General features: G+C 43.2%; 1 protein-coding gene across 2 annotated transcripts in view; it reads left to right on the forward strand.

Annotated features, from left to right (window-relative positions):
• The window catches only part of flrt2 (fibronectin leucine rich transmembrane protein 2), a 44745-nt gene extending 22299 nt beyond the window's left edge, over window positions 1-22446 (forward strand). The window contains exons 1-2 of one of the 2 annotated variants that reach the window (XM_053445189.1): window positions 13236-13410; window positions 15759-22446. In XM_053445189.1, coding sequence (XP_053301164.1) covers window positions 16202-18184 — 1983 coding nt within the window. In that variant the 5' untranslated portion in view covers window positions 13236-13410; window positions 15759-16201 and the 3' untranslated portion in view covers window positions 18185-22446. Of the gene's footprint in view, window positions 1-13235; window positions 13411-15758 lie in introns of those variants that run through there. The other variant, XM_053445190.1, reaches the window with a different exon arrangement.
• Window positions 22447-25216: the final 2770 nt, after the last annotated feature.

The raw sequence follows: 25216 nt of genomic DNA on the forward strand, positions 1-25216 counted from the left end.
CATTTGAAGTGCAATCACATAGAACATTTGCATGAGCTGATTTACTGACATGCCCCCTCAACCCAGAATGTAATGTGGAAATTCAAGAAGCGGGATTTAAAGGGCACAAACGCGCTTTTAAAGACAAGCGGGGACTTTTATTTTCCAGATGGCTTTGATAGCGATCACAGCAGTGTCACCACCAGAGCATGCTTTCCATTATTACGATTGTTTAAAAGCTTTATCCCCTAAAGTTAATGCAAAGTGACAAATCCAAAAAGGGTTCAGACAAAGAAGTGGGTAGGTCTTACAAATGGAATTGTCCCCATGGGCATACCACATAATATTCATATCAAACCTGATACATCTACCACTTGGATTTCTAACCATGCAATCAAGGGCTCTGCCAAGGTAGTGAATACACCCTGATCAGTCAGACGATAAGAGCGGACCAACAGGGCAGCATGGCTTTGTGAGAGGCCGTGTTCTCGTCAGCTATCAGACGTCTTGAGGCAGCACTGAGTATTAGCTCATAGGCTGCAAACGCCTCCCCTGTTGCAGAACCCCCAAAATCTCTTTTGACAGGAACAAAATAATCTCACAAGTTCAGCCCGGTCTCTCTTTAATGGTCTTCTCAGCTGTTGGAAAAGCCAATTTTGAGTTGGGATATCTTGCTGAAGAATTACCTTTTCATGTGGCATCCATCCAGGACATTAGAGGGAGAACATTATTTTCTCCTAGTTGAGCGTGTTTATTCTGGAGTTTCCATATCATATTTAAGGGATGTCAATGTTAATCCGTCAGTCCACCGCTTTGACGGAAACTGATAGGTCTCAAAAACCCATTCATGGTCCCCACAGGTTACATAGTACTCGTTCTCCCCCCTGACAAAGCCTCCATGGAACTTGGTGCAAGAAATCCTGTTCCTTTGGAGTAGAAATGTAATAAGTGTCTCTATCGCAGACCTTTCCTCCTGGATCATCACCAGGCAAAAAGATCAGATTGTATCTATGATAAAATACCTGAAAAAGTCATGAATTTCCCATCAGCTTTACATTCAGTGCTAGTTAGCTTGTCATTATGCCACGCTCAGACATTGAACCTAGTAAACATTATTATCTACCAGGTTGACGTGTTAGTGTGCTAAACAAAGATAGCGGACATTGGAAAACATTGTACCTGTTAATCACCAGCGCGTTTGCTTTGCCATTGTCTTCGTATTATTCAGCTGGCATTAGCATTTAGCTAAAAACACCTGTGTAGCCTATAGCCTCTATTCGCTTGCATGGCTGTTTCTTTGTTTGATTTAGTTTTTAAATTCTTACTACACAGCAAATCTCACTTAAACCTCTCAACTCTTACCCTAAAGAATAAAACTAGTTTTACAAAAGCTGCACTGCATATTAGGTGACTTGTGGTTACATTCACTAAAATAAATTATTAATTTAAAATGTACATTTATTCACTATTTTGTTCAAGTTGTCAAATGCGTAATTTTATAAATAATTGTAATATGTAGAGAATGCTCAAAATTACGAAACTGTGGAGCCAGTTGAAACAGAAACTATGATTTTTTTCTGTTTTCTTAGTAAAAGCCATTACAGGGTTAAAAAAAAAATCAGTAGTTCAAGATTCTACAAGACAAACATGTGTTCCAACCATGCTGTGTTGACATGACAACCTGATGGAGCTGCCTTGCCTGACACTGTTGTTAATGTCTCATAGGTCAACATTCATCACTCTAATATATGACCTCCTTGTGGACGACGATAGCGACTTCTCACTATGTCTCCTTCTTCGAGAGCTGTTATTCTGGGCAGTGGGTCTTATAAATAACTAATAAAGACCGAAGCTATGACACATTCATCTTAATGCTAGGTGGCATCAAGAACAGGTGCGCCGGCTCATTCCTACCTCTTGTACGACAACGCAATTAATCTGCTTTGTGCCACGTTAAGAGTAAAGAGTGGACTGTGGGGGGGAGACAAATGAAAAACCAAAAAGGAAAGTCATGAATTTTACAGTGAACCGAGACCAGCGAACACCTGACCTTGGCTACTTTTGCACTTTCTTCTTCTTCTCTCTCTCTCGTTCGTGTTGACTTCCTCTAAAAATATACAAGGGAATGGGCGTTGATTGAAGTCATCTGTTCCCGAAATAGAAAACAAAGGAGGAAAGGTGAGGCTTGCGTGCGCTGGAGAGAGGGAATGTGGCCAGATATTAGCCATATGTGATTCATTTACAACAGCATGCTTCAATTAATCTGGGCAGGGTGGCAGGCGCCAGGGTTGGGCCCCGTGCCACCTGAGCGCGAGAGGAAGAGCGATCAGCTGCCGGGTGAGGGACGAGCAAGGGAAACAGATCTCTCTGAATTGATATGCTTTATATTATTGCTCACACCGAAATCTTTCCCTCCACTTCCCTCCTCTCCTCCCGTCTTCCGCTCCGAGCGCCTTTGTTCTTGCTCCGAAAGGGAACGTGAAGACGAGGCCAACAAAGGCTGAACACGGCGCTCTGATTCATCAGGCGTCCCTGAAGCCCCCACGGAGGGAGCTGTAATTCTCATGCAGTCTCCACCTAGAGAAACCCCCAGGATGTTTTGTGAGCCTGTTCTCAAACTGGGACGGCACGCTGCGGCAGCAAGTGAACGCAAAAGCGGAGGAGTGGGAGGGAGGACAAACTGGCGAGGGGGCAAAAACCACAGTGACCAGATGGAACCGCAGATTGTTTTAAAGGGGCTACTGCCTCAGCAAAACCATATGGGGCAAAAATGTAATTTATCGAAATCTCATTTATGCTCTTCACGACATGGTGAGCAGCACTGGAGGATCTTGTAAACATCAGATAAAGTACTCACGCTGTCAACACGTGATGGAGGCACAAGAAGAGACAAAGATACGCAGCTGCCTCTTCTGCATCTGCACATGTCCGGGGCATGTTGTCGTTGGAAGTTTTATTTCAACTTGCGAGCAATATTCCAAAATAAGAGCAAAGGGACACATGCCAGGCTTCACTACCATAAAGTATTAAGTTACATTAAGAGCTTGCCAAGGGTAATGCTGTGATTGCTTTAAAAAAAAGTTGATGATGATGAAGTAACCACAGGAGAGCAATGCATATTAAGACACAGCGTTAAAGAATATTAAATTACGACACTAAATAGGAGAAGGCAAGCAACGGCAAAGGATTTAACAGCGTAGCTTAGCACTGTCTGACAGTGTTATTATATTTTTAGTCCTTGTTTTGCTGAGCTGTTTCACCTGGCTTCCGATGTAATCTGGATTTACCCAAATTCCTGCCTCATGCATCAGGGGGATTTTTTCACGTTGGAAAGACGAGGGGAAGGGCTGCAACAGATAATGAGAGGCCCTTTCAAACCTCCACTACAATGTATGCCTGCAGACATACTGCAAGCGAAAATGTCTCTTTGCTTCCCAGGCAATTAAAACTTTCCTCCAGGAATAAAGATTGGCGCAGTACTTAATCTGAAAGGGAAGACACAGGAGTATAGGAGTAGAGTGAAAGTGAAGAACGTCCTCCCTACCCCCCCCCCCCCCCCCCCCCCCCCCACTGTGTGTGTGTGTGTGTGCGCGCCATTGTCTTTTCTGGATAATCCGACTCAATAAATAAAAAAGACCTGTAATAATAATAATCATCTCCTCTTCTCTTTATACAGAGTTAAGTAAATAAGCTTTACGGTTATATAGGCCTATATACGAAATTTCATTAAATGCACGATATTGTAATTACCTCTGATTAAAATATAGTAATTAACAAGTGTCTCAGGTCATGTGAGCGTAAATTGTTGTGAGACATTCACTCCACTCAGCACTAATTTGAAATTGTGCAATAATAAATCAGCTGCGGGGAGAAGCTGTCAGAGAGGCAAAGGTTCAGGGGACCGTGGTGTTTTGGTGTTTCAGGGCTCAGTTAATTAGTTGGAGGGGAAAGCCGAACATAAACACAGATTGTCATTCAAGCCCAGGAAGAGGGTTTAAATAGCTGTCTGCAGCTGGGAGCTCCTGATCAGATCAAGGTGCTGGACGGTCACATGGGGCGGTACGCGGACAGGATGCAGTTTCGAGCGTGGCTTGCATTACTTTTTGTGGATTTTGTTTATTTGCAAAGAGATAATGGATTTTTTAAGTTGCTGTTTTTCTGAAGATGTTATTATTACGCAACCTGGTTCTCATTCTATCGTGTTCTTTTATATCCTCTCATTTTTGTGTCATCCACCAATTATTTTTAATTCATTGTAAAACATGGAAGATTCTATAAGAAATTAACTTGTATTTTCTCTGAAGCTTAAATTTATGGGAATTTATGGGGTGAAGCCACCATACACCTCATGAAGGAACTTTTCTAGGAGCCCAGGAACTGTTTTACGATTTGACTTTCAACTGAAGGAACCAGAAAATAGATGTGGTTCAGTGTAGCAAATAAAAACCTCATGGTGTCATTAAATAATTATTACTTTACACAATTGAGAGTTAAGAATATTTCATATGAATTACTTGTTTGTGCCAAAACAAGGTTTTATCATTACCATAAAACATGTGTTATTGTTTTTTGAATGTTTTTCAAAACTAACTGAACAAAATAGTTTAGCAAAGGACTTTCTGAGCTCTTTTTATGTGACTTTTGAGATGAAGTGCGCAGCAGCAGAGGCTGAGATTGAGCCCAGTGGACGGGCCGAGCTCAAAAACAAAAAGTGTACCATTTACGATTCCCATAATGCAACATTTAGGGAATCTCAGGCAAAGTATTATAGCCTACTGTTAATGACAAGTAAACTGATACTTGTGTAAAATCAGTAGGGGTCCCTTTAATATAACCTACAAGTCATATATCAAAAGAAAAAGAGAAAATTACAGTGACATTAATTGGTTGAAACTTTACATGATATAATGTATGTCACAACATTTGGTCTTTGCTGTGAACCACATGGAGCAGTGGATCCCAGTCTTTACTGCTTGCTCTTGTAGAAAAAAAAGCGGGCTCTACTCACAGACAAGGAAATGCCGAAATTGTGTTTTCTTAATTAGCTTTGCTTTATTTAGAAAAGATCCAGGATGGAGAAGAGAAAATAGATTGTTTTCTTTTAGCGGCTAATCAGACAAAGTTAGAGAAAGTTAAGTTAAGTAAATGTAATTTTGTGTTTTCCAATCGAGGGGTCGCGGCCTCTCAGATTCATCTCATGACCCCTCATGGTGGGTCTCACCCCAGGTTGGGAACCTTTGAACTAAAGTCTGTTCACCAGTAAATGAAAGCTTTTGTTCTTGGTCAGCAGAATAACATGTAGTTTAAAACTGATGAGACTTTGCTTTTAATACTTTATCCATGAATGTATAGTTTTACCTGAGGTGGTGTGGTAACTGTTCTGTTGACAGATGTAAAGTGATTATTGTTGTTCTTCTCACATCCACATTTGAAGCTGTTAACACTCTGACAGTGCAAATTAATCTTACATGCTAAGTCAAAACATACCTTTGCCCGCATGTGTCTGGATGACTGATAGGAGTATTCATCATGGATCCACTATGATGAACTCTGTATCAGGGTCTGGATATATGTTTGTTCAGTCGCTGCTTTAATGACTCATGGATCTACAGTATTTGTACAGTTTATCCTGGGAGGCAGGAATGGCCCTGAGCCCCCGTCCACCCACCCAGAAGACTTCCTCTTTGCTCGAGTCAGGAGGGGAAATTTAGCCCAGATGTGACTTCAAACAAAAGAAAAGCTGCAGGGATTGGAGGTGGGATCAGGCCCATCTTTCGCGTGACCCTGAGACTTGCTTCTTCCTGGCATCTGTCTATTTTTTCTCCTTGTCTGTTCTGTGTTTGATGATCTCTTGTAAGTTGCTGTCTCGCGGGTCCTTTTACTTTCCCTCCTCGACAGCACAGCTGTTTCCAGCAGGCAGCGCAGCATCAGTTTTACTTTGGTAGTGTAGTTGCCCAACATGTTGTGCATGAAATGATGAAACACATTTTCACCAAACAAGGTGAAAAGCAGGAATTTGTAACGTTATCAGAAAACACCCACTTAAACCTTTTAAGCGCTTCACAGTGTTCTGCCTTGTGTTGTATCTTTCTCTGATTATTCTCATATCTGACAGACTGAAGACGACACTAGGACACAACTCTATCTCCAGGAAAAACTTCAGTGAAGATTTAGCCCGAAGACGTTAAGCTGTAAATTAATTAAACAAAAGGTTTTTAGAGATAAAGCAGCAGAATGAAAAATTCAAGGACTTCTTCCTTGTCTTTGATGAACACATAGGAAGGAAAATATTTTCCGTATTAGTGTTTGAAATACAAATGTTGATGAGGTTGGTTCTAATTTGAAGAATCAGGACATTGCCACTCTCATTTTTCCCTCATCTTCGCTTGGCCATATGTGTAAAAAAAAAGAAATGTAGTGTAAATGGCTGTAAACTGTAATGGCTCATGACACAAGCTCTTTTTGTGCCTCAAATCCTTTACCATTATGGCGTGGACAGTAATGCATGATTAGTGGGCGTGGTCCAGTGCCGGGTGACGGACACAGGAAGTGACGTGTTTATCCTTCCTGCGATGCACAAAACACACGCAACACGGAGTCGTGTAGCCCGGTCTCTATTCACCCTCCACCTCGAGATCGCAAGTGCTCGGGCACACACAGTGCGGCTCGCCACCATAGTTCTGGATTATGTTTCTATTCTATTTCTTAATTCATTTTCCCCTTTTAATTTCGATGAAGGTACTTCTTATCTTATCTTATCGTATCTTATCCTAAAACAGCTAACATGAGGGGCACCTTGAAAAGAGTTTTTAAAATCGTCTTTATTGTGCAACAGGTCGAATATTTTTTTTTTCATCCAGATGGTTTCACGAGTCTTTGAAGATTATGGAAAAAGCAGCAGTAAGTGTTGTTAAATGACTTCCTGGGTTTTACACCAGGTATTTATTTTTCAGACAATCAGACACTCTGCTATGAGACCGGAATGTAATGATGATGAATGAGGCTCAAATGGGGCCACACTTGACCACAATATACTTGAAGGGATGCATTCAATGTCACAGGCTGATGGGGCTAAATCAAATATGATTTTCCAAGTGTGAATTGCTCCTCTAAGCTGTATTATTTGTCATAGCACATGTCAGCACAAAATGGCCACCACATATCTTAACAATTGCTAAGCAGTTGTCGGAGGTATTAAATCTCGGGATGACACGGCAGCCACATGTCAAAAACAGCAATAATCCACACTCCTCTCGTCCTGTCCTCTTTTGAGCCATTTCAAACCTCCCTATCTCCTTTCTTCTGTCGCTCGCCCCTTCTTTCTCCCCCTGCACTCCTCCGCTTGCTTCTCTATCCCCCCCCATCCATCCCTCCCTCCCTCGGCAGAACTACAGGGGCTTGCTTGTTGTCAACTTAGTGTTTTTACAGCCTGGCATTAGCACAGGGCAGCATTCAGTCAGGACCCTGCCTTCACTTTGCCTTCCCCTATAATTCACATGCTCATGTGAGAGGGCCGCCTTCGCTACTACTCACCGAATGACCCTGATTGAGCATCGTTGGCCTTTTGACAGCTCCACAGACCATTTCACACTTCCTATAAAAAACTTCGAGCTTTACAACAACCTCTTTTATACATTTTTATTTGTCACATATAACACCGCACATGACAACAGCATGGATCAGATGAAGAGCTGCATCGGTCAGTTTTCTTTCTGGAGGGTCAGGACGATTTGTTCGACTTTAACAAGCAGGGAAGGTGGGGGTGGTAAATGTTGTTTACTCTAACTCTACCATCATTTGGGAGATACCAAGTGATGCATTAATAATTGTGTTGTGTGTAGTGCACAGACTGTATATGCTACTGTATTTCCCAGTGTCTGTCAGCCATGATATGCTTGCACAGAGAGCAATAAAAAAAAAAAAATCTGAAGGTGGAGGGAAAAATGAATTTTAGGTCTAGTGGGGCTCAGGAGCTGGTGCAATCCTCTTGACTCCCCCGTCTCTTCCCCCTCTCTCACTCCTCGAGTAAAACACACAGTACGCTCTTGGCTGACTGGTTTCCTCGGCTGTGAAAACGCGTTCTCTTCTGGGAGCCATGCTGTATTGGATGGGTGTAGATTGATAATCGACGGGGGTAAACATAATTGCACCGCCTTAGAAATTAATGAACGCATTGATCGCCCACTCTAAACATAATAAGCATATTTTTCTTTAAGCCGCCGAACTCTCAGGCGACGGGCCTGATTATATCATGCTTTCACAATTTGCAATATTGCTGTGGTTTCCCACCGTAAGTTCTTTCAAAGAGGTTGCCAATAGTTGCGGGCTGGATTTTAAACACTGATGTTGTTGGCATCTTTGAAGTGCCTTTCAGTGTCCAGATGAAAATTCATGCAGGGAGAAATGTGATAAGCTAATGATGTCTCCAGAGACTGAAGCGAATATAACCATGGGATAAACATTTCTACATATCTGAATGGACTTTTTCCCCATACCCTCCTTCAGCATGGTTCGGGTCTTGAACAGCAGCACATGGACAGAGGCGGCTTTGATGTGTTCTGGGGGTCATGTGTATCTGCAGCGTTATCAAGGTACACAAGCGTGTAGAGTAAATACACCACGCCAGAAACTCTGGGAAGGTCTCCGGGCAAGGCAGAGCAGGGGAATTTCCACTTTAGAGAGGGTGGAGGCTGAAATATTTCTCTGCAATTATGCATTCTGGACCTCAGATATGTACAATATATCCTCACCAAAATTACATGCTGGTTTAAAAACATGATCATTTTCCCAGTTTTTAGAGATATTCAAATAATTCAAGCCCAAAAAAAACTGAATACAATATACATTTCTTATATACAGGCCTATTTCAGGGATTAGAAATTTGGTAACCGTAGAGCTTTCCTGCAGCAAGGAAGGAAGGAAGGGAAGCCTTGAAAGTTAATGCGTACTATACCTACAGGTGCCTCGGTTTAGTTCTTCAAAAACCTCAGTGTGAAGAAAGGCGGTGTTGGAGCAAACTGTGTTATTATGCCCGCAATGCATAATTAGGACAATATTGTACGGCAGGAAGTAATTCTGTAGTTCTTCAGAATGGTGAGGGAACAATCTGCTGCTTCCTCCTATAGCAGGATAAAGACACAGACAGTGGTCTTGAAGTCACATGAAGAGCCGCTCAGGTTACATCCAAACCACCGTGTTGTCGTTTTTCAAACTAAAGCAACTTTTGTCCAAACAAGCGTTTTGGATCCGATTCAGTCTTAATCTCCGTCCATACAAATGCTCTTGAAGGCATGCAAATCCCACAGGACACAGGAATGTCGCAGATTGCTCGAATAATAGCTTGCGTCATAGACGTGTGGTATTATTGTAAAATTCAGAACAACCGTTAGCAAAGAGAAAAGGGTCAGCAATGCTTGTAATCGATTATCCATGTTGTGTTCAACACCGGTAACTGAGGCTAATGCCGTTGTGAATGTCTACGTCATTGTTTCCAAACATCTCTGTTTATTTCTGTCCAGACTAAAACTTGGCCCCAGAGTTTTCAAACTAAAACAGGGCGAGCAGCGTTTAAAATCTTTTTAACATCTTTACAACGGAGGAGTGGTGTGGACGTCAGGCGGAGCCGTAGCAAAGTTGATGTGTTTTCAAACGAGAATGTAGTAATGTGGATGTAGCCTCCATCTCCGGGCCTGAACCTCACGGAGCTGTTTGAATAAACTGGACAGAAGGTGAGAGCAAAGCAAAGAAGCAGTGCAGCACATTTGTGGGAACTGCTGCTCCAGTGTTGAGACAAACTTTCTGAGCCATGCTTCACTCTCATGGTGGAAAAAACGTCAGTGTGTTCAGCTGCTGAATAATAACATTCCATGATCCCTTGTTTATAAAATCACCAACTGTTTATTTGTTCTATGGTTTAATTTCCGAAACACTGAGACAGTGAATCATGTAACTTTAAATAACAGCTAGAAAAATTGAGGAATTCCTACACGGAGGCAAGAGGAAGGCACATTACAGATAGTTCACTATCCCACTTTCAGAAGCTTAGATTTGATTAAGCTTCATTTTAAAGTACTTTTCGATGAAGCGCAGTCTTTTTTATCTGTCTATTTTACATTTTACTACTGATCCGTTCTTTTTTCAGACAACAATGAGCAAATCAAATTAACACACAGGATATTAGCTTGAGCATATTTGCCTATAGGCCCATTGAAGTGTCTGTCATTTTATCCCCATTCATGTGCCAGGAAGAGACGTTCCAGAGCGCTGCACCAGCAGCAAAACATGTCCATCAAGGAGACAATAAGAATAGGCCGTTTCCTCTAAATTCACTCAATCAATAATTCATGCCGTGCACAGAAGCTTGATTTATGAAGGAATTAAATGTTGTGGACTGGGCCTCGCGTCTGCCGTCCGTCTCAGGGACATTGCAGCTGAAATTAAACATGAAAGGCAAACACAGAACAACCAAATCATCTCATGGAGAGCTGACGTAGAATGAGACTTGAAGTGGCACGTGCTCCAGACGGCCCGATTGCACAAAATGACATTGGTGATTTGAACAGGAGCCACATGATTTGTTTGGGAAAGTTTTTCATGAGCTGTCTGTGTTGGAATGGGTTCAGCAGAAGTCAAAGAGCGATATTAAAAGTGGAGGTCGAGATCAAAGCGAAATGTGCACCTGCTGACCTGCTGGATCTGGTGACTCCTGTTTGCCTTTATGATCCTCGCCTTGCCTATAAAGTCACATGGAAAACACAGAACATGACAGCTTTACTATTTCCCCAGCCAAACTGAAACTTGAAATTTCTCCCTAGTCAGGAATTTATATTACCGTCCTCGGTCGGAACATTGTGTAACTACTCTACTTTCAAAGGACAAAGCATTTGTCCTTAGCTTCAAGATAGTAGTACATAACAGTTACAGATAATTATCTGCAATACTAGCAGAACCGCTACCATGATTTGTGGAGCACTGGAGCACGTCATAAACCCTCTGATGACCACAAACATTGATCTATTTCATTTTATCACCTCCCTTTTTTTTACAACCCCCATTTTGTAGTTTACTATTACCTGTCTGTCGCGTTGTAAATTTCAGCATTTAGCAGAAGCTAATGTACTATTGTGTTTGTATTTCTCTCCGAAAGTGAAAACTAGCTAAGTATGCAAGCTTTCTAACATTAGCTCAAGAGGACACCCAACGTGACGTTACCCATTTGTTCATGAATTGCTGTTTTAAAGTTTTGAGTTTGACATTTTGGCCAAGGCCGTTTAGATTTAAAAAAACAGAAGTGTGGTTCCCTCTGCTTTTCATGAGGGAGCTCACAGATTTCAGGTACTTCTGCTTTACTTTCTGGACCTGCAGTATACTTTGACTGGTTGTTTCTCATATTACTAAAACATTAAACCTGTTTTTTAGGGATTTTTCAGGTTTCTCTCCTAGCATAGAAGATTAAATAAATAATAAACACAGATCAACGAAAACTTGATATCTGCGCAAATGTTCATTTTAAATTTTGGAGGTAACTTTAGCTTAACAGCACCTTTGGAGATAATAGGCCGTTATGTAGTAAAAGCTTAAACATAAGCACAGGGAAAAGAAAAAAAAGTGAGACAATTGATTTGTTAATATCCGTTATCTATTGAAAGTTCACAAAACATTAGCGAACATTCGTTACCACATTCAACTACTGCTCACATACCAGACCAGGCATAAGGATTCACTGAGCGAGGATGTGACTCATTACTTATGGATTGAACTTTTCTAAGAGTAAGACTGTGATCATTTTTCTTTTAAAAGTTTTCAGCAGTCTGACTGTGGAAGATAATTATGTCTGAGAGAGAGAGAGCGATAGAGGGGTGTGTGGGGGGGGGGGTCTGAGAAAGAGAGAGTAAGACACATGACAGAGAGAGAAAGACAGATAGACATAGAAAGAGAGAGAGACATGCAGTGTGTGTGTTTGAGAAAGAGAGAGAGAAAGAAAGACAAAGTAGAGAGGGGGCAGAGAGGGAGAGGGAGATACAACACGCACACACATAGTGTGTGTCCGGCAAAAGAGGTGGTGAGCAGAGTGCTGCACGACCGCATGTACAAGGAAATGTGCGTGCTTGTGTGTGTGTGTGCATCCGTGCGTGTGCATGCGTGCGTGTAGCCCTGCTGAATCAGGTTGCCATGAGCCATGAAGTCAGATGAAATGACTTCGGATGTCAGTGCGCCCACTGCAAGAGAAGTCGAAGTCAGGACGAGACTGAGCTCCTCGCTCGGGGCTAATTATCCAGCAGTAATTAAAAAAAGGAAAAGGCATCGAAAAGAAGCAGCAGGGTTATAGTGGTCGTAAAACATCCTGGAGAAGGGTCCAGATAGATAATAAGGCCCTGCGGGGACACGCTGCGACCCTGAGGATAGAGTCCCACATCCAGGAATATTAAAGACGCGTGTGCCTGTGTGTGTTGGGGGGGGGGGTATTTTATTTATTGAGGCATGTGACTCCGGGCTTTTTGTGATTAAAATGGCAGCTCAGACACCGCGGACGTCGGGTGAGGTGTATAGTGCCAGGCGGGAGGGCACGCGGGGGTAAAAGTGCGCGGGGAGAGACAAACTATTTTCTGCAGTGAGGGAGGAGGAGGATCTGTGGCCGGGAGCCATCCGAGGAGCTGCTGGAGGAGATGCATTCTTTATTCTGAGGAGGGGGAGGAGGGTGAGAGAGAGAGAGAGAGAGAGAGAGAGAGAGAGAGAGAGAGAGAGAGAGAGAGAGAGGGAGAGAGATAGACAGAGAGAGGGGGGAGAGAGAGAGAGAGAGAGAGAGAGAGAGAGAGGGAGGGAGAGGTGAGCAAGGCACACACGTCGCACTATCAACTGAGCCCATCTAAGAAAACAACTCGCAGGGAGTCCGGCTCTGCGGATCTGCGCTGCGTAAAATTAACGCCAAGTTTGAGCGACCGACCGGAGGAGCGCAGCGCACGGACGCAGCTGGCCGTCATGGCCCCTGGCGGATCAGGCTCAGGCGGCGGACACTTCGGCGAGTGCGGAGCGGGAGAAGTGGACGCTGCGATCGCCCTGCCGCCGCTTCGCTTGCTGCTGCAGACAGTGTCGAGTTGAAGGCGCAGCGGCTCCGTTTTGCCGTGTGGAGCTTGGGCAAGTACACACTCAAAAAAAGAGAGAGAAAGAAAGAAAGAAAGAAAGAAAGAAGGGAGAAAAGTGCGGACGGAGCGGACGCGCAGCCACGACCGCGGGGCTTTGGGGACGCAGGCGGGGGAAATATGCTGTTTTGTGGACTCGCCGGGTCCAAGCTGGTGCCGATCGGAACCGAGGAACCACGGTGTCACCGAGCGGAGCTGTACAGCGGCACCGCTTGAAGGACATACGCGTAAAGACAGAGGGGGGAAGTTGAACGCGGTCGCAGGGTTTATAATGGATAAAGGTTCGCCAAAGGTACGGTGGATGTTTCTCTGTAACCCGGGACACGGACACGTAGAGGACAGAATATGAGATTTAGCCTTGGCTCAAGTTCTGTATCAATCAACTACTTTTCCAATTCAAATCGGATTTAAATATCGCCTTTAAAATATGCACCTCATCCTAAAAACCAAAGCGCTCTGCGGGCACAGATATTCCCAAACTGACTGCTCCACCAATTCCCACTCACTTTCATAGATTAATTAAAAATCTTGGTCCATGTATTTACAGGCTTATTAGACGTGTCTGTCTTCCAGTTACATATTAGAGCGCCACAAAGCGCACAGCTCCACATTTCTCACCCCGGAGAAAACCTGACTCTTTCTTTTTTTCTTCTTCTTGTTCTTTCACTCTCAATGCACTGCACGGTTTTCAATTCCCCCTTTGAAATAATTCATTCAAATGAACAGCGCTCGCTGGACGGACTTTGAAGTATACCTGATCCGCCTCTTATCGCCTCTTTAAGACCCTATCCATTTTAAACTTTTAATTGCGTTTCTGTCGCCAAATCCACTCCTAATCGGATTGTCCTGGCCACATAGCTATCTCATCTGGTGGCGAGGAGCTGTGCTCCCTCATCTGGAAATTAAATAAAAAGAGAAGGGAGGGATTTCGATGCACTTTCCCTCCTTGATCCGTGCATGTCCACAGTTCATCAGGCTGGGTGTTTGCCAACCCAGGTCTTCTTGACGCCGTGCCTCGTTTTAAGGTTATTATTTGGGTTCCCAGTACCGTTTTATTCATGCAGCTATAATAATCTTGATGCTGCTGCCTTCTGCTGTTGGTTCTGCTGCTGTGGCAGCACATTTCATCGCCTCATGTGCTTGCTTATCCCCCCCCCCCCCCCTCCCCCCCCGAAGCTTATTTGATTAAATTTAGCTCTTTCAATTTAGAAAAGTAGATCACAGATGTGTGTCAAAGGATTGTTTCTCCATCTCTGCCACAATGAGCCAGCGTTGGCACCATCTCGTCCACACAGCAACGCAGGGAATTTTGAGAAGCTCGCAGGCAAATGGTTAGAATCCCGAATGTTTATAACCAACTTTTTAAATATTCGTCTCTTGTTCTTTTCTTCTGAAAAAATATCCTGTGCCAATTGCTGCCTGACATTTGAAATCTAGCTTGAAATAAAAATTGACTGAATTCAGGAATCGTATGTACACTGCATGGGAGTTGTGTTGCTCAGTGGTTGCAGGCTTGACAAACCCGGTAGGACACCTTAATCCCACGTTCATGGCCGTTCCTGTGTTTAAAATTGAACCCATCCTACCCATTATTGTGTGTCATCTAACTCTGGCCTAGAGAGTGGAGGTGAGGGGGGGGGGGGTGGTTTTGCTGAAAGCAACCGATGACAAACAGTATCGTTCAATCATGTGGGGGGAGACGCAGGGGAGGGGGGGTGGTGTTTGATGGGTCATAAAACTTGGAATAATGGATCTAGGGTTCTCCTATAATCCGGTGGCCTTGTGCTTTACCACTTGCCACCCCATGTTGAAAAACGGCCTGTATTGATCATTTATCGCAGTTGGGAGATCTAAATTATTTTCCAATCCCATTTCATTTGACAGCGTGTGTATGTCACTCTGGCGAGAGGAGTGGGCCGATATGCAGGGGGTCTCTATTCCTCGACTGCCCCCCCCTCCCTTTGTTTTTGTAATTCCACTCCACACAGCTTTAAATCTGGAGTTTGATGATGGTGTGTTCAGGCCCGACACGTAATAACTAACTCCTCCTTAGGCCACCAGCAAAACAATCCACTCTGTTTACTGTAAGCGCTTTGTTTACTCCTGTACTTCGGCCCACAAGACAGTCGTAACTTGTTTTATTTTGTTTCCCCTTCCAAGAAATATCCTGTGCATCTGCAGAGGGCAGATGTATTATAAGCCGTATTTATTTTTTAGCAGTTCTTCCATTAAGCGACTGTGATGTTGCTGGGAACCTCTGTGAATCCACGACTCTCTGTCCTTGCAGTGGTCTATTCCCTCCTTTGATAGAGCAGAGGGGATGAAAAGCCCTCTTTATGTCTGCGAAACCGGATGTGCAAAGAGCTGTTCTGAATATTTATCAGATGGTTTGAGTCTTTTTTTTGAAATATCCAGTGCATAATTTGAGATCAGCTTTGAACGGTATGTTATGTGACTCTGTCTTTGTGTTTGGGGGAGAAGGGCAGGGGGAGAGCGAGGGAAACACAGTTGGTATGCGTGTATGTTTGTATGTCAAATAAAGAGACAGAGGAAGAACGGGAAAAGAGAAGCCCTTCTTTCCCCCCCAAGAACAGGCCACCCCTGAAAATACTAATCTAGCATTTCTTTGTTTTCCCACAGGTCTCTGGATCCAAATGTCACCCCCCTTGGACTCTGCCCCAGTTGGGGACCAGCAGTGTGTGACGGACAGGCAAGTGGGGCCTGTGGTGGCTCTCTTCTGCGTGGCTTCAAATTGGCCCTGGCTGAGCTCTGCATGGATGAACGAGTGAAGAGTCCTGCTATGGTCTGATGTCTCAGCATGGATGGAGTCAGTCAGAGGACTGGCCACCACTAATGAGACCATCGCTCTTCAGCTGAGGACTAGCATTTACAGGATTACTCCCACGGTTTCCTGCTCTTTTCCCAGCTAACTGCATCATTATTTAACTCTCCTCATTGGACTTTTTTCCTGAGTCTAGTTTTCAGTGGATATATATATATATATATATACGTCATTGCTTCTTTTTTTTTTTTCCACCCAGTTCTTTTTATTGTTGTTTCCATCTTCCCATTTTTTTTCCACTATGGAGTTTCTGGCTGGACCCTGGAATAAAGATTGGGCTTCATTCTTGCAGTTTTGGTTGACTGTCATACTAAGCCTCCAACTGCAATTCAGCCCAGTTGCCGCTTGCCCGAATGAGTGTCGCTGTGACAAGTTGTTTGTGTACTGCAATGAACGCAGCCTGACATCAGTGCCTCTGGGGATAGAGGAGGGCTACACGGTCCTCTACCTACACAACAACCAGATCAACAGTGCTGGCTTCCCTATGGAACTTCACAATCTGGCCTCTGTGGAGACCGTCTATCTCTACGGCAACCAGCTGGACGAGTTTCCGATCAATTTGCCCAAAAACACCAAGATCTTGCACCTCCAGGAGAACAATATCCAAACCATTTCCAAGGCAGCCCTGGCTCAGCTTACTCAATTAGAGGAGCTGCACCTTGATGATAACTCCATCTCCACAGTGGGGGTGGAAGAAGGCGCCTTTAGGGAGGCATTAAGCCTCAAACTCCTCTTCCTCACCAAGAACCACTTAAGCAGCGTTCCCATTGGCCTTCCAGAGGACCTGAAGGAGCTGCGGTTGGACGAGAACCGCATTGCTGTCATTGCAGAGGAGGCCTTCCAGAATGTGACGCGCCTGCAGCGCCTCCTGCTGGATGGGAACCTGTTGACGGACGAGGGCATTGCGCCAGGGACCTTCCAGGAACTAGCCAACCTCCGCGAGCTGGCTCTGGCCCGCAATTCACTGACTTTCCCCCCTCCACTCCTACCCAGCCAGTCATTGGTCAAACTAAGCCTGCAGGAGAACCAGATCAACCAGATCCCCGTTGCAGCGTTCGCTGACCTAAACAGGCTGGAAAAACTGGATGTCTCCAGCAACCAGCTCCAGACTCTAACACAGGGTGTGTTTGACGGCCTGTCAAGCCTAAGGCATCTCATAGTTCGCAATAACCCCTGGAACTGTGACTGTGCAGTGAAATGGGTGGTGGTGTGGCTCAAGTCCTTGCCCACCGCCATCAACGCCCGGGGGTTTTCGTGCCTGAGTCCAGACAAGGTGCGTGGCATGGCAATCAGAGAGCTCACGCTGGATATTATTGAGTGCCCAGTTGAAGACGATCAGCCACCCTGGCCCACACTCCGCTCTACACCCCCACCCCCACCCACCACCACCCCTATCACCACCATGATCTCCAATGTCATCACAACATCCGTCCCTTACTACCTTGACTCACCCTCCCCACCCTTACCTCCTATCCATGTTAACCCTCCTGGCCCCCTTCCTCCTTATGAGGACCCCCTTCAGATCTCCTTCAATGTGGTCAACGCCACCAATATTGAGGTTAGCTGGGATTCCTATTTCACTGTCACAGGCTACAAGGTCACTTGGGTCAAAAGGGGCCAAACCCAAATAAACGAAGGAATGCGGGAGCAGACGGTGAGCGGGGGCCAACGGCATATTAGCCTCCTTGACCTGGAGCCCCGGTCTGTGTATCGGATCTGTGTACACGTGCTGGACACCCTTAACTCCTACAGGCCTGGAGAGGATACTATATGCTCCGAGGCCAGGACCAAGCCTGCTTTGTCGACTAAGATTCCTGGTAGAGACCAAGCTCCTCAGGAGAGCATCAATTCAACTCTGCTAATGGCTGGGATCATAGGTGGGGCGGTTCTTATCATCCTGGTAACGCTGCTCAGTTTGTTCTGCTGGCATATGCACAGGAAGAGCCGGTCAGCTTCGACCAAGTGGAAATACAACCGCGGCAGGAGAAAAGACGACTACTGCGAGGCAGGAACCAAGAAGGATAACTCCATTCTGGAGATGACTGAGACCAGTTTTCAGATAGTGGCGCTGAACAATGAGCAGCTTCTTAAGGGAGATTTCCGCATTCAACCAATCTACACGCCCAATGGGGGCATTGGATTTAGAGAGTGTCACCTCAGTAACAACAGTATAGTCTACTGCAAGAGCAGCAACGTGCCCAGTACAGAGTTCTGCCAAACGTGATGCAGCAGCAGACAGTTGAGAGGCATTCACACATGCATACACACACACAAGAAACACTTCACAATACATGCATAACTACACACACATACACTGTTTGTGTAGACAACAAAAAAACATAAAAAACCTAGTGAAATATAACTGTACTATATATATTTCCAAGTTCTGTCTACAATGTAATTTATACTGTGGATAATAATGTTGGATTCTCTGCTATCTTTTTTATTCTTAGAAAAGAGATACAAGTGTTTCTTTTTTTTATAATCAGCAGGGTTTTGAAAGTTGTTTTAATGGTCAGTACTGTACATGAACATGGATTTGTACAATCACGGCACCCTGGGTGTAGCTTCGGACAAACGCTGCCGGCCTTGGAAAATGTTGGGGCGCTTCGAGGGCTGGGATCCTTTGCTAACCACAGAAGCAAAAAAAATGGCCTTTTTACGCTTTGACACAGTGAAAACACTCCCCAGTACAACAGAGCAGTAGTAAAGGCAACACAGCACAGGGGAAATCCAAACACTGCTGATTAGAGCGCTGTGGGAATAAAGCACTGGTTCATAGGTGGCATGTTGTAAAAAAGAATTGAAGTGCACTTTTCTTATTAGCGGAAGCACGGCAGGAAACGAGCAGTGGTGGGGATCACATGGAAGGGACTGTGGCTGCTTGTGCTAGGGAGAAAGTCACCGGTGCTGTTAGAAAGCCTGCTCTGAGATTTCCCTGAAGTACCCTAACACCGAAAGTATCTTTGTTCGGTTGTTTTACAGCCGAACAAAGGTGCGCTTAGTTAAGGGATGCGTTTGGAAAGCTCTGGGAAGGAGCACATTTTCAGTTTTTCTGGTGAGGACGTGCAATTATTAACATGAGCTTAAAAAGCAACAAAGGATTATTGTCCCTAATGAGGTGCATGGATGTGCTGAGACATCCAGAGCCCTTTTGAAGAAATTCGCTCATTTGTTCTGCTTCTCTTTTTTTTTTTTGCATTTTCCCTGTGTTTGGGCAAGTGAGGCCACAAGGGGGCAGTTTCTCTCATCGTCATGTGTGGGACAGAGGAACAGCGGGCGAGACAGAGGGATCACTTTACCTCCATCATTCCCTTTTGAGTCCATTACACAGACGGCATTACTCATGGTCAAACAGCATTGTTTGGAGTGTTATTGCTCATCGAGCTACTTAATGACGTGGAAACATTAAAAACTAACAGCGTTTTCTGTGTTTGGTGGCTAAATAATATGGATTTTCGCCACTGTGGTCTATCATGAGAGAGAGGGGGGCGGCTGTTCCTCTGTGTCTGTGTGTCTGTGTGCATGGAGTGTGTGATGAATTTACAGAGGACAAACACATAATGCTAATTAAACACCCACTTATTTCAGCCTTGTCTCAGCGTTCATTAGGCTTTTTGATAAATTAGGAAATTACAACAATGAGATCGCACTCCACCCATAATCCTCACAGTGCACAGTTATGAGTGAGCAGCTCATCTCGCCTCCCATCATTTATCCTTTTGTCTCCCGACGATGAGACTGTCTCCTTCATTTATGGTTTGCACACCTGAACAATGCACAAGCTCACCTCCCTACATTAGTTCCCGCAATGAAGTTTCCCCTCGCTTCCTGTGTCTTCCTGTCCCTGGTCTGTCTCGCTCTCTCCCTGTCTCACTGTCGGTCTCTGCACCTCTGATCCCTGCGGGGGCTCAATTAAAAGAGTTTTCCCTTCACCTCGGCTCATGGGCGGTGGAGGCAGCTCTTTGCATGTGAGGTGCCAGTGAGAGGTCTTCATTATGCACTTCTTAAGGAGACTTTATTTGATTTGACAAGATTTTATTTTGAGGGGCCAAGCTTACAAAATTCCCACCGCTGACCCCGTCGCTCAGCCCCCCTCCCCTGCTCATAATCCTCGACCAAAAAAGGGAGAAAAATATGTAGACCTTATTTTCACTTGGCTGCGCGGAGCTCAAAGTGGGAGAGCGAGTGTGTTAACTCTTTGTGAGGCTGCTTGAACTGAATGACTGCAAACTAGGCCAAACAATTTACAGTGAAATGATTTTTAAGGGCTTGTACTCCAGTTACTCCTGAGTGTGGAGATTATCTCTGAGAGGATTTACCTCAGAGGTCAGAACATCTCAAAAGTAACTGCACTTACTGTAACATCAGCAATAGCTCCGACCACGACTTTAATTTGAAGTGGTCCACAATAAAATGTTGATCAAGCATACCAATACTCATGACCACAGCTAATTAACTAAATGATCTATATTCACATTATGCAGTTGTGTCCTAGAGTCTTATTTGTGTTGACACATATTCTATTTATTGGGCGTTCCATTTCTGTAACTTTTATTTCAGGCAATTGGCAACAGCTTGAAAAAACAAAACAAATTTATTTATTAGGAAAAAAATTGGAAGAAGGTTAACAAAAGTTCAACTAATCTCATGTCTGTCTAATTAATATGAAGCTCCCACTCCAAGCCACCCATCTTAGCTTAGCATAAAGACTGGAAACAGGCGGAAACAGAGAGCCTAGCTTTTTCTTGCCATGAAACCACATCGTGTCAGTTTTTCTACATTCGTGTTTGCACCCATTAAACAGAGAAGATATATTGTGTTAATCTGTGAGCTTTAAAATTGCCGGAAGGCAGATTTAATTTTTTTTTACCTTTGGAGAGACAGGTTCATATTTGCCTTACAGACATGAAAGTGTGTTCAATTTTCTCTGTCTTGGGAATTGTTGAAGCAAATTGTTCGTTTAAGTGGGAACATTTCAATAAACGGGATTATAGAGGAATTAATTTAATGTTAATATTGATCTCATTCCCCTGGCAAATTACATACACTTTAAAGGCTAAAATTTAATTAATTTAATTACAGACCTTGTGTAGATGTTTTTATTTTCATGTTAGGTATACTGTTACTGTGATCTTCTGTGGTTACCAAAGCATTTCCACTTTTTATTTGACTCCTTTTCTACTAATATCCACATATCAGCAAACCCAGTACACAGACCCACCAGGTTGCCCTGGCCGGCGTGTTGATTTACCCTGCTTAACAATCATGAAGCTAACTAGCTGAGCACCTAACCCACCACCGGTTCACCAGCTGAACATCACCCCCACGCAGAGATACATTTACATAAGATATGGTTTCGATTGTTTTTTTCCTTTGAAGATTAAAGCCCTCTCTCTCGAGTCACATGCTGACATGTCAGGTCAAACTATTGCACCATATATTATCTCCCCCCCATGTCTGTGAATGTGTAACGGAGACAGATATTTGCCTTACCTTTTATGCAGGACTGAATGATTAGCTCGAGAGAGTTTTGAGTAGGAGGAGGGAAACGGAGCGAGGAAAGAGAGAAAAGATGAGACACAAAGAGACGGCAGAACAGAAAGCACATTTCTCCAACAGATTGCAGCCACGGTGGCAACAATAACAGTATTAACAAGGAGAACAACACTAAACATCACACCGAGTAGGTGCCAGACCTTAAGCGGTGCATAGATAATGATTCAACCGGGACCGGGAAGGAGCATGGTGTTTGTGTCGCGGTGTACATTACTCTTAATTTTCTACTTGCTTGATGAAAGAACGCGGCAGCAGCGCCGTGACCAATGGAATTACACAAAATGTATTAGAGTCTGCAAGCGTCGGTTTATTACTGTTTCAGGGTGCCGAGAAGTAATTTCCCTTAAAGCTCATTGATTCACGTTGAAATAATTATGTTCAATCACAGAGGGGTCAGCTCAGAATAAACACACGAGTGGCTGAAACTGAATACGTTTTAAAGTCATCTTTTTCTTCCTATAGGCAAAACCCTTCACTGCAAATAGCGATTATAGCCAGTGACATTCATTCAAGGATTTTTGCATGTACTGTATTTAGCTTCGTAGCCTTTCATTTTGTCATACCAGGTTTTGAACTTTAAAGTTTGTTGGGTTTTTTTTGTGTTTTTCCAAGCAATCACCCACCGGTGGTTGAGATACAGTATGAGCTGGAACTTTACAGTGCATGTAAAACAGCTGGGTCGGGACACTGCCGTTCTGGCTTCTCATCGAGACGATCACAGTGTTAATGTTAGCCATCCACACCGAGACGTTTTCTTAGGAACCAAAGTTAAATTTCTGTTCTCATGACGAAATATTGATGTTGTTCCATGTATGTGCCTTGAGGTTGAACTTACAATGTAAAGTCCTTGAAACCTTTAAATGTTTTTGCACAAACTGTAAATACTTAAGTGAAGCTTTTTGAAAATAAAAGAGCCATTGGATTTGAGCGATCACTCCTTTTCATTCAGAAAGAAAAACAAGAACATTCCCTGTATTTGACAAAGAAATTGAAGTTTTCTGTGTGTGTGCTAATGAACGACCTGACATTCTTTCTCTTTTAAATGAGTTTTGTGCTTAAGAGTTTTTACAGAAAACCCAGATAAATCTATTTTGGGTCAGACACTGGGGATTCTGGGTCAAAGATTTGTGCTGTACCACACCATTCCAACTTATCCTCTTATTTCTATACAGGAAGCTTCAGACATCTTAGTGTGGCCACCACAGCTTAGTGTTTAGCTTGGGAAAATCCAGGATACTCTTTCATTCTGCATGTATGGCACAACTAAATCCCGGAATGGGCTCTTTCTCCAAATCCCTGTGTTCTACAGAAGTCCATCATTTTTACTTCCCCATGACCACATCCCAGTGTTGCTTTTGCAACCTCCAGCCCGCGGAGGAACCCGCACTAGCCCAGTCTTAATTCACTATGACAATTAACCACATGTATTCGACTGAAACGCAAGAGGGTGTGCCATTCTGGTATTTTGAGTGGTAAATTGGTATTTTCTCAAAATCCCCAAATGTCAAAATATGATTTGTTATTGCAGAATTGAAGCTTTCTGAGGGAGGCCAAGTGGGTTGAGAGAGAACCGAGGCTTTATTGGCACTAAAAATCTTTTGCTTTGCCATCGCCCGCTCCGTGTGTGTTGTGTAACCAGCACCATGAAAAATTCAGAATGTGATCTCTCCCACGGTGCATTCATCAGGATTGAATAGTAAGTCCATTGCTTTCAACCTGGCTTCATTATTTACCCTTTTTTTTTTTTGCGCAATAAAACGTTTGAAATGACTTACTGAGTAAACCGCCAGTTTTAATTTGTCGACAGGAAGTGTTGTAACACTGTCTAATAGCATCAATCAACTATGTACGCTATGTTGCCCTTTGTTTAATTTATAAATGCATACAAAATTAAATCTAGTGTTCATTCAGTTTTAAAAATAAGTTAATATACATATATGACGAGTGTAAGGTAGCTTAAATTATTAGGTCTTACAGCTTTTTGTAAAATAGTTAATAAGTTATATGCATATATACTTCACATTTATATCATGGCTAGACCACATTTGATCAAATCAGATGTGATTGAATTTTCATGTCTTTTTTTCTGATTAATTTAATCAACCTATCTTCAGTTGTGCCAGTTACATTAGTCAACTACCCAGCAGTTCCATGTGGTGTTTAGGAAGCTGACTAATAAACAAATAAAGAGCTCCTTGATTTGTATTTTAATCAACTGAACTATGAGTATCATTGTCATGACTATATGACAATATAAAAAAAAAAGTTGTTAAAAGCAGCTTCATCTCAAATCACTGCAACAGTAAAATCCATTTTAAATTTGAACAGAGTAGTAGTAATAAGAATAATATACCAATATATATATAACTGTCATTTTCCACATAGCAAGTTGTGTTCTTCTTTTATGCATTTAGCTAATTTTACTTAACTAGCATTTCCAGTGACAGCATATTAATGCAATACAATTCAATTTTTTACACACATATATATGTATATATATATACATATATATGTGAAGAAACTGAATAAGTCCTCCACTGCACGTTATAACGATGTACACACCAGTTGTTTGGTGGAACCTATTTTAAATCAGCCATCTCTAAATCTCTACTGAGTAAACAATGAACCCACAAGCAGGTCAATCTCAAATTTATAACTGGTGCAGTCAGCTTCAAGTAACAAAGTTAAATGTAATTACAGTCTGCAGTGTTTTCTATCACCATTTGTGTCCTAACATTTGTGCATGTTGTCGTTCATTAAAATGAAAGAGGTTGTGTTTATTATATTCCATATGCCACCGACAGAATAAATATGGACTTCTGCCTTTGAAATGTTAACTGAGCAGGTGTTAGCTTTAGCAGGTTTTTTCTTCTTTTTTAATCTTTCTCTGCCAAAAGAACATTTCATTTTCTTCTGGTTTCTGGCTCCCTAACAGCTTCACTTTGTGATCCTCATTTAAGCATCGTCTCATCAGACTCAATATGGAGGCAAAGTCATTAAAGGATGCAATTTAACACAGTCTTACTGCAGGTTTTACAAATATCGACACCTGGTCGACTGCACATTGAAGTGACTGGTTCAGAGCGGTGCTCTGTTGTTATTCCCTCTGTTCATTGCCCTCAGTAGCCTTTAATTAAACACTGAATGCAGGTGAAGCCTTTGCCTCCTTCACAGTACGTCAGGCTAATGCGTGTCAGGATGGGTCACTGGAATCCTGCCCATGCAAGAGTGAATGCCATGAACATTAAGTAAAAGCAGACTAAATCAATTTAGTATCACCTGCATCTGCTTCATTATATGAAAATGCTAATGAACAGAAACGTGCTTCGCTTTTCTTCCCGTGTGCTGCTGGAAGAAAGTTCTGTGTCTCTGCTGTTTACTGAATGTGCTTACTATATTTGATGCAAGTCGTTAAAATGTGATTTCCGCGACATGAAATAGACCGAAACACATCACAGAGTCAGTAGAAATTCATCTGACAGCATTTAAATATTGAAGATTGGGGATATTTCAAACAAGCACAGATAAGGTGACTGGTTTAAATTAAATTTGTCTTCTCGGTTTTATATTACAGAAGTGAAGATTACCATGTGGGGGGAATGCAAACAGCATTCACGTCCGTTTTTCTCTCTCAGTGGAAAAGAAAGATTCAGATAAGCTAAGGTTTTTTTTCCCTTTAGCCCACCGAAATGAATAG

This window comes from Pleuronectes platessa, chromosome 17 (genome assembly GCF_947347685.1).
Source record: "Pleuronectes platessa chromosome 17, fPlePla1.1, whole genome shotgun sequence".
Lineage (NCBI taxonomy): Eukaryota > Metazoa > Chordata > Actinopteri > Pleuronectiformes > Pleuronectidae > Pleuronectes > Pleuronectes platessa.